This window comes from Rhopalosiphum padi, chromosome 3 (assembly GCF_020882245.1).
Source record: "Rhopalosiphum padi isolate XX-2018 chromosome 3, ASM2088224v1, whole genome shotgun sequence".
Classification (NCBI taxonomy): Eukaryota; Metazoa; Arthropoda; class Insecta; order Hemiptera; family Aphididae; genus Rhopalosiphum; species Rhopalosiphum padi.
Genome location: NC_083599.1, coordinates 82,540,353 through 82,554,060, shown reverse-complemented (window position 1 = coordinate 82,554,060; position 13,708 = coordinate 82,540,353). Strand labels below are relative to the sequence as shown.

Here is a 13,708-nt window from a genome sequence, read left to right as displayed (position 1 = left end):
TCCTAGTCGACCCTTCTGACGAATCTATACCGATCCCTCCGATCACTACTGAGGAAGTGGGTCGCGCGGTTGAAAGACTACCATCAGGTAAGGCGCCGGATCCAGACCTTGTGCCGAACGAGATAATTCGGTTCGCATTCGCCAGATTTCCAGAGACCTATGTAGACTGCTACAACGCGTGTCTCACAAACGGTGACTTCCCGTCGAGATGGAAACGCGCAAAGTTGGTTCTGCTGCATAAAGGGCAAGGCAAACCGCCGGACCTTCCATCCAGCCACCGGCCTATTAGCCTTCTAGACGGGGCTGGCAAAGTCTTTGAGAGGGTGCTGCTTAACAGACTCGAGTCGCACGTCGCTAACGTCGGAGCAATAAGCGGCACGCAGTACGGATTCAGACGGGCAAAGTCTACCACAGACGCGGTCGAAGACGTCCTGAAAGTGGCGCAAAGTGCTAAACGCGGCCCAGTGCAGGACAGGCACCTGTGCGTACTCGTATCCCTGGACGTTAAAAACGCTTTTAACTCGGCTCCGTGGCATCTGATCGACGAGGCTCTGCGGAGATCTGCTACCCCGGAGTATTTGATTAAGATCATAAGATCCTACATGCACGATAGGAGTTTGGTGGTGTACGAGGACCTGCGCATGCCCGTTACATGTGGCGTTCCTCAAGGATCGGTCATGGGACCGTTCTTATGGAATATTTTTTATGACGGCGTTCTGCGACTACCGGTACGAGATGGCGTACGCATAATTGCGTTTGCGGATGATGTGGCAGTAGTGGCAGTCGCCCATAACGCCGAGCTCATCGAGCAAATCGTGAATCCGACATTAGAAGACATCGCCGGTTGGATGTCCTCCAACGGTCTGCGCCTGGCACCCGAGAAGTCAGAGTGCGTCGTTCTGACGAACAATCACTCCTTCCGCTAGCCCGACCTGTACATCCAAGGATGCCAAGTCCCGGTCAAACGCTCGATAAGGTACTTGGGAAAACGGTTGGACACCAGACTATCGTTCGTGGAACACATCGGTACGGTGGCAGCGGGAGCGAGGAAGGCAGCGATTGCCCTGTCGAGGCTTATGCCTAACGTCGGTGGCCCATCCCAATCGAAAAGGAGTTTGTTAATAAGCGTGATTCATAGCCGGCTGCTCTACGGAGCAGTAATCTGGTCGGAGCGGTTTTCGGAGACGCAGAAGAGCAAGAATCTCCTTCTGCAAGCACAGAGGGTGGCTGCACTGAGGGTCACGTGTGTTATCGAACGGTTTCGGACATGGCTTCCCTCGTGCTGGCCAGAATACCCCCTGTCACTCTACAGGCTGACAGTAGAAGAAGAATTGCGTTGACGAAGAGTGCCGGTGCTTCCCCGACCAAGTGGGAAATCACGGCGGATATAGTACAGTGATGGCAGGAACTCTGGGTGGCGACCCCCAAGGCGGAGTGGTCAAAGAGGCTCATTTTCGACTCGTCAAGGTGGTGGTACCGAGGACCGAAGACTGTGAGTTATCACATGGCCCAGGCCCTCACCGGCCACGGGTGTTTTCAGAAATATCTGTGGTCGATGGGCAAGGCGCAAAGTCCGGCCTGCTATCACTGCCCGGCGGAGGTGGACGACGTCGAGTATACACTATTTGTATGCATGTTTTGGAACCTCCAGCGACGCGAGCTGGCGCTGTCGATCGGACGTCGCCGACTTACTGTGCGGACCAGCTGCAGCCGAGTTGCCAGTGGAAAGAGAACCCAGGAGGAGGATCCTCGCATCAGCTGCTAAGAAAAGGGAACTGTTCAACCATATGGTCGAAGACATCATGAGTGTTAAAGAAGAGCTAGAAAGGGAGAGGCAGTTGGCGGCTCCCAGTCTGATGTAAATAAATTTGTTATACTTTTTTATAATATTGTATAAATTGTAGTGTTTTTCATTGAATAAATGATGCTGGTAGGGAGGCAGTAATGGGGAAATCTAATTCCCTCCCTGTTTAGCGATTGTCTAAAAAAAAAAAAAAAAGGTTAGGTTAGGTCAGGTTGGATCAGAAACGGCAGCGGCAACAGAAGCAGCAGATGCAGATGCAGCCCCAGCAGCAGCAGACCTGGAGCGAGGTCGTGAAAAAGAAGAGGCCACCGAAGCCGGCCCGACAACCACACTCGGCCACCGACCTAGTGGCTCTCCTGTGGAAGCGGGCTTCGCGATCCATGGCGGTCACCATTGACCGCCCGGCTGAAGGAGGCTCTCTAGCCTCCGTGATGAAGAAGGTATCGGGCTTGATCAACCTTCAGTCTCTTGGCGTCAAGGTCCTGACGACAAGAAAGACCAGGGCGGGCAGTATTCTCCTCGAGGTCGAGGGGAATGAAAAAGCCACGTTGCTAGCCGGGAAGATCCGTGAGGTGGTAGAAGACGCGGCCAGGGTCAGGTTACCCGAGCCCTGTACGCCCGTTCTACTGCTGGGAGTTCCAGAATGGGCAGAGGCAGAGAACGTCGTTGCTGGTGTCACGCAGGCGGGAGTCACCGGAGTCACCTCCGAGAACGTGACCATCCGCAAGAACTCCGGAGGAAGAGGGGAGTTCGTCGCGAGCCTGCACTTGCCGCTCAAGGACGTCATCACGCTGGCGGAGAAGAAAGCGGTCACCGTGGAGTGGACCAGGTGCAGGGTCAAGCTGTTGACTAACAACCAACCAACCTACTTCCGCTGCCAAGGCAAAGGACACCTAGCTGCCGAGTGCCGGGGCGAGGCCAAACCCCGTCGCTGTCACAGGTGCAAGAAGGAAGACCACCTGGTGAAGGACTGCGCCCAACAGAAGCAGACGCAGCAGCCTCAAGACCTCAAGACGTGAGACGCCTGCAGAAGCGAGCAGAGCGGTGTGATGGGACTCAACTTCGTACAGTGCAACCTCAACCATTGTCGCGTGGCACAAGACCTCGTCACGCAGTATATGGTTGAAGAGAAAGTCGACGTCGCCCTGATCAGCGACCCTTACAAGGCGGATCCAAACTCCAGTGCCTGGCACGCGAGCGCCGGACAACGGAAGGCAGCCATCTATGTCGCGAACACGGGAGTAACAGTGGCTAACGTCATCAGCGACCCTGAGTTTGTGTCAGCTCGACTAAACGGCGTCCAGGTGTACAGCTGCTACGCGTCGCCCAACAAGCCCATCGAAGACTTCCAGGACCTGCTCCGCCGTCTCAAGGACAGCATCAGGACCGTTCAACAGGAAGTCCCCGTCCTCGTCACCGGGGATCTCAACGCGAGATCTGCTGCGTGGGGCGACTGGGTCGACAACAGAAAAGGAGAAGAACTGGAGCTGCTGATCGAGTCCCTCGGTCTGGTCATCGCGAACTCGGGCTCAACTCCGACCTTCTCGAGAGGCGCCGGATCCATCGTCGACGTCACCCTGTCCTGCGACTCCTTGGCAGCTCACATCACAGACTGGAGAGTACTGGAGTTGGTGTTCAATAACAGCGACCACCATCACATCACATCACATCAGGTTCTCCCTGACTCCTGGACGCGACCAAGACAGAGCCACTCCCGCGACCACCGTCGCCCCACGCGTCTGGAACACCGCGGGCGATGTCGCCAACGACACCTTCCTCGCTGGACTGTTCCTGGCCGAGTGGCTCGAACATGACGGCTCCCAGGACTGGCAGGACGCAGAGCGCGGGGCCTCCCGGGAGAACGGGAACGGTGCACGCAAACTGCGCGGAGGGCGGTACGCTGGAGATCGTGATTTCCGGAGGCGTGCCCCAGGGTTCCGTCGTGGGCCCCCTCCTATGGAACGCTACATTTGACGCCGTCCTGAGAACCGAGCTGCCCAGCGGAGCCAAGCTGCTGGGATTCGCAGATGACACGATGTTGGTCACCAGGGCCAAGTCGACCCAGGAGTTGGAATCCGTGACGAACGAGGCACTGTCCTTGGTGGAGCAGCGGATCACCGACCTCGGCCTTCAGATCGCGGTGGGGAAGACGGAAGCCGTCCTCTTCACGTCGAGGTACAAGTACACCCAGCCCGCGATCAGACTGTGCGGCAGAGACGTTCGACTCTCGACTCTCGATAACCTATTTCTGGATGGTGGTGGACAAGTCGATGCTGTTCAAGGGCCAGGTGAAGAAAGCGGCAGCCAGAGCAGCGGAGATCGGGAACCAGCTGGCCAGGATCATGCCGAATGTGGGCGGACCCCGAGAGGACCGACGGCGGCTCCTGTCGTCGGTGGTGCACTCCGTGCTCCTGTACAGAGCCCCTAGCTGGGCGCATACGCTGGAGCTCGTGCCAGGGAACGTCAGGGCCCTGAACAGAGCTCAACGGAGAGTTATTTTTCGTTGCGTCTGCGCGTACCGCACCGTCTCCGAGGCGGCCACAAACGTGATCGCATCAACGCCACCCGCAGACCTCCTGGCAAGGGAGAGAGAGGCAGAGTGTTCGACCGGAGACGGGCTCCCTTGGCCCCCACAGGAGGCAACGATCCGAGAACCGTCACCATTGAGGCATGGCAGGAGAGATGGTCGACGGAGGAAAAAGGAAGCTGAACCAGGCGGTTGATCCCGGACGTCCGTGCCTGGTGCGCCAGGAGCCACGGGCTGACGACGAACTTCCACCTGACGCAGTTCCTGTCGGGACACGGATGCTTCGGCCAGTACCTGCACCGGATTCGGAAGCTGGACAACCCTATGTGTGTGGACTGTCTCGCGCCAGTGGACGACGTGGAGCACGCGTTCTTCCTGTGTGACAGGTGGTGACGTCGGAGAATGGAGCTGAAGGCTGAAATCAACGACCCATTCATTCCCGAGACCGTTGTGGGGAAGATGCTGGAGTCAAGGAGCAACTGGACGGCGGTAGAGTAGTTCGTGAAGGAGGTGCTGACGAAGAGGGAAGCCGAGGAGAGGGAGCGGCAACGTCAAGATTAACTCTCTAGTTAAGCCGCTTTGTTGTGAGCCGAAGGCCGTTTCTTAGTTGGCGTAGGGCCAACTACTACTTGTAAATAAACTATAATATCATTGTCATGTATATATTATAATTGTAATTTATTGTTAATAAACGATGTGGGGGGAGCTGACGAAATGCCTCAGGGTGTCTCCGGCCCCCTTACGATACCGTCGTAAAAAAAAAAAAGGTTAGGTTAGGTTATATATATGTAAAGATTTTCTAGCTTCTATCATATTGTTATTTGAAGCTTTTACAAATAATCGCGTTCCATTGCATAATTGTGGCGGATTAATATTTCTTAAAAGCATAATAGATGCTCCAATTTTCAAAGTTAAAATATGAGTAGGCAAACCCGATATTTCCAAGGAATTTAAGAATTCCATAGGGTAGTGTACTGTATCATCGGGATTCCATACAGTATCGATTGATTTGTATGTTTGAATTTTTCCGGGAGAGAGTTCAATATATCTTTATTAATAATATTTACTTTAGTATTTGTTAGGGCAAGAATGGCTCTTTCACAAGACCATTCATGATTGGTATAATATTTTTGTATATCAGGGAATATGTTTTTTATCAAAGATTCTATTGATATTGACAATATTGTAGAAATTAGTTGGGAATTCAATTGTTCCATCTGAATTTTCAGGCCATTTTCCATTACCTAGGAGTATTAATTGTTCTGAAAAAGCTTTCAATGTAGGATTATGCGTTAAAAATACCCTCATATTTTTTTTAGCATTATAATTTCTGTAGTTTTAAATGATAAGAATTTTTCAAGCATTCATCAATTTGGTCAGCCGGCGTTCCTCGTGTAATTATTGCTAAAAATTTTCAGTTCCTATGAATGGTACTCGTTGAAATAGAAGAACCAAAACCATCTACTTCTAAAAATATAAATTAACGATTGTATTTATAATACTAAATTTATTATATTAATTAAAGACTACATAATTTTCAACTTCTTTTACTGCCTACTTTAATTTTTGTTACGAGTATTTAGAATGGAAGATCATTATATTTAAAATCAAGTATATCAAACAAAAAAATTCTTCTACTTTAAATTGTTGTAGTCACGACCAGGGCTAACATAATAATATAGTATTATAATAATTAACAACTGATGGTCAATAAATATAACTATAAAATATCTACCCCAGATTGTAAAATTCAAATTCCAAAAATTCCATATCTACCAGAAATAGCTGTGGAAATTCTAATATCAGCTAATATTTTGAACTAATAATATTGAGTATTATACGTACAGATAGCAGAAAAAGAAATCAATGAAATCCACTTCAAAGAAGTACCGTAAGTAGCGGTGGCGACAGCCATCATATAAATATATTATAATATAATACAAACCTTGGTAACAGTCAACAGAAGCCTTAATGTTGTTCTTTTTTCTTGTTTTTGATGTAGTTCTGACATTTTAGAAAACTTTTGCAAGTACCTACTATGTAAAGAAAATATTTAATACAGACCGCACTCGACTCTTCAACTTCTCTGTCTACCACTCGCAATATGAATATTCTCCTTGATTACATCTCTAAGTTCTATTCCGAAAAACGTCGAGCTAGAAATCGTTGGCACCTTACCTTTGAAAAAACCCACTACAATTCTATGACATGTTCATTTAAAAACTTTCTACGCAGACACAATACAGAAACATATCATCAATACATACACAATTTAACCAACTCAAACAACTGTATTTGGAAAGCTACTAAAAGAATTTTTAACCAAAAAAATGCAATCCCACCTAATAGATATCCGGATAGAACCTTCGCCAATACTAACTCCGAAAAATCAAACCTGTTTGCCTCCTCGCAGTTAGAAAGCAATTTCACTCCTTACTCCAATATAAATAACACTGACCACACATCCTATGTTGAAAAATCCCTTACAAATATTTATTTTTAAATTTTAAAAATCATTTTTTAATTAAATTATAATTATGTGTATCATATATATTTGTAATGTTTAAATTAATATTAATTAAATATTTTTATTACCTTTTGGAATACTATGTTATAAAAATTAGTGTAAAATAATGGTGGGAAAGTAATAGTTCTTGTAAAGACTTTGAAACTGTATTATATGACCAGTTGTTAAAACAAAAGAACCCGGTTTTTTTTAAACTGGTTTCAATTCTTAGCTTTTTGTTTGTTTCTAGTTATACAATTTCAGGGTACAATTTTTCTAGATTTTTATTCTACTGTATTAAATAACAAGTTTTATCTTTTGTACAATTTTTTTTTTATTTATATGGATTATTATGTAACCCGCTGCTCCCACAATTATGTTTGATACGTATTAATGAACATATAAACTATAGGTTTTTTTTATTTATTATCATTATTTTATTTTTTTTATAATACTTATTATTATTCATACATACCCAGATTCAATTATAATTTATTATACATTTTTTACTACATTAAATAGAAAATAATAATCTATATATAAAAGAACAGTCCTTTTTTATGTTCCCATTTTGTGACGACGCTATTTAACTTTTTTCACAGAGTTGTTCCAAATACCTTCCTGAGTGTCACCACATCGCCCGATTTTCAAAATTTTGATTTTAAAGGGTTGAAATCGGTGTAATTTATATATCTAAATTCATATATTAATAACAATAGCAGTCGGCCGATAACAAGAATACGGTACGGCACGGCGGCCCGAGGGTTTCCAGCTACTGCATGAACAGCTAGAGCAAATGCTCTGCATCTTGGATTCAGCGTTTCCGACAGCGGCACAACATTGGTTTCGGCAAGATCTCAGGTGAGTCATCTGCAGTTAATACTGATATCTGCTCTAACTGGTTGGCTAACGTTTGGCCGTCCCTTCGAGCAGGTTACTGTGATGATGAAAGTAGTATGTATTTGTATGTTCTGAGCACTTTTGGGCAGGGAGATTTTAAAAGTTTAAGGGGGACTTTCCCCCTCAAGCCATTTTTTTTTTCCCTGTAACACGAAAAACACTGTTTTTTCAAAAACCATAATGTATGTTCTGAGCACTTTTGGGCAGGGAGATTTTAAAAGTTTAAGGGGGACTATCCGCCTCAAGCCATTTTTTTTTTCCCTGTAACACGAAAAACACTGTTTTTTCAAAAACCATAATGTATGTTCTGAGCACTTTTGGGCAGGGAGATTTTAAAAAATCAAGCGGGACTATCCGCCTCAAGCCATTTTTTTTTTCCCTGTAACACGAAAAAACACTGTTTTTTCAAAAACCATAATGTATGTTCTGAGCACTTTTGGGCAGGGAGATTTTAAAAAATCAAGCGGGACTATCCGCCTCAAGCCATTTTTTTTTTCCCTGTAACACGAAAAAACACTGTTTTTTCAAAAACCATAATGTATGTTCTGAGCACTTTTAGGCAGGGAGATTTTAAAAAATCAAGCGGGACTATCCGCCTCAAGCCATTTTTTTTTTCCCTGTAACACGAAAAAACACATCTAGAATTGATTTTTACACACTTTTTTTAAAAAATAATTGTTTTTTTTATTGAATAAGAACACTGTTTGATTAAAATAAAAAAAATAATTTAATAATATGTTTTTTCATCAAATATTATACATCCTTAATTCTAAATTATTTATACTAGTTTTCTTACTTCTCTAGTGAAAGGTACATATTCTACAATACGATCATGAATTAATAAACAATAAGCAGTTACACCTGTAAGAGGTTCTGATGATTCAATTTCTAGTTGAACATCTACTGATGAAGCTGTTGCTGAATCATTCTGTTTCGAAGTATCGATAACTACAATTGGAGCGTTTGTTAGAAAAGTAGAAGGACTTAATATTGGGTTCCGAATATTTTTTTCGTAGTATGATTCTTGAAATGATGTATACATATCATATAATAAGGTAAAATTATTTTTAGAAAAATCTAAATTTAAGTTATCATACGGATAAGCTATTGAGTTTAATAAAACTTTTACATTTGTTAGATTACAATGATCAAATACACTACAATCTTTTTCTATTGAATTTTTACGCCCCTTTTGTAACCCAATTATTATGAAACGAGGTTTTTCTAATTTCGAAGCAGTTTTCAGGTTCCATACAACTTTTTTAGTGGTCCCGAGTTCAGGATATTCAAAGGTTTCAAAAGATCTGAACGGGATAAACAAACTTTTTTCTTTTTCTATAAGTTTTAATAATTTCAACCTTTCTTCATCATCAACAGTGATATGTGGTACCTTCCAAACAATTTTATTCAAAACAACTTTTCCAGAAGTAGCACTTCCACTAGTTTTTACGTTTAGCACATTTAAATCACTATGACTTCGAGTTAATATTAGTTCTAATCTAGAATTAACTAATATTTTTTTAAAGTCTTCAAATATACCTAACCAATATTTCAGCGGAATGCAGGCACTAAATTCACCATTAACATTTACAGGGTTTGTATTATTTTTAAAAATCCAACCCGCATTTTCATAACAATTAAAGTTATCTGGCGTACCTGATAGATAACCTTTCAATGAGCTTGTAATACCAAGTGCACGTGTGCTATCTACTTCTATCCCATTGATTTCAAGTCGTATTTGTTCAAAAAGATAGGAAAAACCATTATTAGAAAGTTTTACTTTTGTAGCATCTGATATTGAACCTTCTATAAATATAAAACTTTCATGCAGATACGGATAAACATCTGTTTGCTGGATTGATATACGTATTTCATCATTATTATTAAATGAAGTTGTATACGGTGTATATGAATGATATTCAATTTTCGTAATTTTAGAATCCGTTTCGAACCGTGAACTTATATCCAAAATATCACTTTCAGGCATTATGATTTAGTTTATAACCAAGAGCCTTTAAAATTTTTTTATTTTTCACCGTTAATTTTTTTACTTTAGTCGGTGTTATCGGTAACACTTTAGTTGTGTGACTAGCTCGATTAACGTGAAGTAATGGGTTTATATTGAATTTTAATCCCATCTTAAGAACCGTAACGTTTAATATGTAACACAACTGTTAATGTCTCACCAAAATTTTCGATTTGATTAAAATCCTGATCAACTAATTGTACAGTTATTGAATCAATATTTATTTTATTTAATTTATAATATATTAAATTTGGCGGTGATTGAACAACTTTTGTCCCAGTCTTTTCACTCGGAAAAAACTCGTAAATCGTATGACTTTGAAGGTGATTGTTGAATGATCCTTGAGCTATATTACACATCACTTTTATAGAATTAATTGTGTTTAAATTTACAGCTTTTTCCGATCGATGAGTTACATACTCCGGAGGATAGTCTCGTTTTTCAAATCCTAATATGGGTGCTATCCCATTAATCATATTAAACATAATTATACCATTACATTGTATGTATGATCTAAAATCATTATGGTCAACTGAAATATCGAATGTTATTTTTGTACCATTTTCTTCATTGTAAGAATTTATTTGCTTCTTAATTTGACGGTTAATATCTACAATTTCGTAACATCCCGTTTTTAATGCAATATAACATATATTTTCATTATTATTATTATTATACTCGTCTATTACTTGTATTGCAAATTTGTTATTAGAAGAATTTATGTTTGGAAACGAATTGAACGTTTGTAAACATAACAAAGCTATTTCAGAGTCTTCGTACACGTTTAGAGACGGGAAATAATTTGAAGATAGTGTGGTTTCATTCCCAGTTAAACTTAATGTGATTGATTCATACATATTTATTTCTAGAAAAACTTAAAATTTAAATTAGTTTTAAGATCCATGACGTTTAATATGTAGAACAACTGTTAATGTCTCCTTGAAATTATCAATCGGTTTATTGTTCTGATCAACTAATTGAATAGTTATTGAATCGATATTTATTTTGTTAAGTTTATAATATATAAGGTTTAGTGGTGATTGAGTCACTTTTGTTCCTGTTCTACCGGTCGGAAAAAACTCATAAATTGAATGACTTTGAAGATGATTGTTGAATGAACCTTGTGAAACATTACACAATACTTTTATACAATTAATTGTGTTCAAATTTACAGCTTTTTCTGATCGGTGAAGATCATCGCGTGAAAAATATTTTTTTTTTTCAAACCCTAATACAGAGCCTATACTGTTTGGAATATCAAAATATAGCCTTCCATCACATCTTATATGTGTTCTAAAATCTATATGATCCATAATCATACTGAATGATAAATATGTTCTCTTTAGTTTATTAAAGGTTAATAACTCTTTACCAATTTTATTGTTAATATCATCAATGTCATAATAACCTTCTTCAAATTCATATACAAATTTCGCATTTTCAATAAATCTATTATCTGTGTCTCCGATAACTTCTATTTCCAATCTGTTATTAGTTGAATTTATGTTCGGAAATGAATTAAACGTTTGTAAACATATCAAAGCTATTTCCGAGTCCTCGTTGACGTTTAGAGATGGAAAATAATTTGCAGATAATGTAGTATCATTACCTGTCAAACTTAATGTGATTGATTCATACATTGTAAAAAATCAAGACATAAATGTCCGCAATTAAATGTGTTATAATCTTGATAATTTGAATAGTTATATATAATTTTGTTTCCCTTAAAGTATTTTTGTAATTCAATTGGTGGAGGTAAATCACCGAAGCTATCAAAATAAATAACTTTATCTTTATTTTTATAAAACGCTACCCAATGACTTCCATCACCTGAAGATACGTCTAAGTTTAATATACCACATTCAATCTGATGAGGTTTTTTAGGCAAGTCATCTCGTGAAAAGACGCCACGGAAATGATTGATATTAAACTTTGTAACATATTTTATAATATCTCTAGATGTAAGTGGTCTGTTAGGTAACGTTTTCATCAGTTTTTTTTTCTTGATCCTTTATTTTTTAATCCGTTACCTTTTTTTCTTTTTGAATTTTGGATTGCATTATATACACTAGCACTTCCAGACATTAAACTACCAAGTGCTGATAATCCTGCGAAAATAGGTATTAAGGGAATTGCACCACCTGTCTGACCCGGTGCTAGAATCATTCTTTTACCTCTATAATTTTTCTTAACCTTTTTTTTTTTTATCGCAGCTCGTGTCCCATTTTTTATTTTATTAACACGTCCCCGTTTACCTTTACAGCCCATACCTATTTTTCTTTTAGCTTTCATTGTGTTAGCTACTGCGTACGCTACAATTTTCTCTTTTCTAGGTGTATCTTTTGCTTTAAATCTTTCCCAAGCACGGAGTTCTAACACCTTATCAGCGTTATGTCTATCTTCTAAATTTTTGCTAGTTTCATACACAATATCGTGATCACGACATGCAGTATCCAATGGGTTTATTCCTTTATCGCCACGATCTAACCTCTTTTTTAATTTCGTACCAGGTCCACAATACTGATATTTTGGAACATGGGCTTCAAACGGGAGACTATTTATAAGGAAATTTACGAAACCTTTGCCAGTCTTATCTGATTCCCACTTACGTGTTGAACGCATTATCTATAACTGATTATAATTTGAAAATTCTAGAGTATTTATAAGAAAATGGATTTGATTGTACAGAAAGATAAATTAGATATTTTAAATGTAGATGCTCAAATAATAAAGAAACCATCAAGACACGGACCATTATTACCTGATACTATACGTGCTATTATAGTTGGTCCTAGTGGTTCAGGTAAAACAAATATAATGTATAACCTAATCACGCATGAAAACGGATTAAGATTTGAGAATATCTATTTATACTCTAAAACTTCTAATCAAGAAAAATATGTTTTACTAAAAAAAATAATAGATGATATAAAAGGTGCCAATTTTTTCATTTTTTCAAGTGCTGATAAAGTTATAAAACCAAACTTAACTAAGAAAAATTCTATCATAATTTTTGATGACGTGATTTGTGATCCACAATCTGTAATTAGAGAATTCTTCTCAATGTGTAGACATTCAGGTGCTAGTTCTGTATTTTATTTAGCACAAACATATTCTAAAATACCAAAACAGTTAGTAAGAGATAACTCAAACTTTTTAATAATACTTAAACAAGATGATACGAATTTACGCCATATATTCAATGACCATTCATCAGCAGATATGGATTTCTCTGAATTTCGGAAAATTTCTCATCTATGTTGGAATCATAATGATTATGGATTTATGGTTATCGATAAAACACGTGAAATGAATGAAGGTAGATATAGATGTGGTTTCCATTCTTTCATTAAAATAAAATAATAATATAAATACAGTTGTAATAGTATTAAAATCTGCATAGTATTATCTAAAGTCGGATGAAGCAGTTATATCAAGTTTATTATTTGCAATGAATAAAGACAAAGTTTTGTTAGAAAATTTGGTAACATCAAAAAAAAATATCAAACGTAAAATAATGGATATGAAGCGTGGTATTATAGATTCTGATAACTATTTTCGTGATACATTTAAACCTTTACTGGAACCATTGAGTACACTGTCAGAAAAAAACACTTCACATATTTCCGACACTATCAAAAAAGAAGAAACCGTGTACGCTAGTGATGAAGATAGCGATAGTGTACTGAATTCATCGTTTGACAATTTTTTAATTTCAAATCCTAAATCACAACGTTATGATAAATCTTATGGTATGCATTACGATGCGGTTAATAATCAACTTAAAATATCAAATATGCCTGTTACTTTCGAACACGGTAAATTACACTTGCTCGATAATTACTATCCTTGGACTAAAGGACTTTGGTCTTTATTATGTGAAAAAGTACCAAAAAATATGACTATGGAAGACATGGAATCATATTATAATATTTTAAAAATAAC

The 13,708-nt window shown here is 39.6% G+C and overlaps 3 protein-coding genes across 3 annotated transcripts; 2 read left to right on the top strand and 1 right to left on the bottom strand.

Moving 5' to 3' along the window:
• The first annotated feature begins 1,802 nt into the window (after positions 1–1,802).
• Positions 1,803–2,823, top strand: LOC132926263 (uncharacterized). The gene is made up of 2 exons (XM_060990598.1): positions 1,803–1,858; positions 2,016–2,823. Exons 1-2 carry the CDS (start codon positions 1,803–1,805, stop codon positions 2,821–2,823), a joined length of 864 nt encoding a protein of 287 aa, XP_060846581.1.
• Positions 2,824–2,853: 30 nt separating this feature from the next.
• Positions 2,854–3,618, top strand: LOC132926262 (uncharacterized). The gene has a single exon (XM_060990597.1). The coding sequence runs from the start codon at positions 2,854–2,856 to the stop codon at positions 3,616–3,618; it is 765 nt and encodes a 254-aa protein (XP_060846580.1).
• Positions 3,619–9,734: 6,116 nt separating this feature from the next.
• Positions 9,735–10,620, bottom strand: LOC132926903 (uncharacterized). The gene has a single exon (XM_060991321.1). It carries the CDS (start codon positions 10,618–10,620, stop codon positions 9,877–9,879), a length of 744 nt encoding a protein of 247 aa, XP_060847304.1. The 3' UTR covers positions 9,735–9,876.
• Between the last annotated feature and the right edge of the window lie 3,088 nt (positions 10,621–13,708).

Coding starts and splice junctions, on each gene's coding strand:
- LOC132926262 (XM_060990597.1), top strand. CDS start 2,854: ATGGGACTCAACTTCGTACAGTGCAACCTCAACCATTGTCGCGTGGCA.
- LOC132926263 (XM_060990598.1), top strand. CDS start 1,803: ATGAGTGTTAAAGAAGAGCTAGAAAGGGAGAGGCAGTTGGCGGCTCCC. Junction 1,859..2,015: donor TTGGCGGCTCCCAGTCTGAT/GTAAATAAATTT, acceptor AGGTTAGGTCAG/GTTGGATCAGAAACGGCAGC.
- LOC132926903 (XM_060991321.1), bottom strand. CDS start 10,620: ATGTATGAATCAATCACATTAAGTTTAACTGGGAATGAAACCACACTA.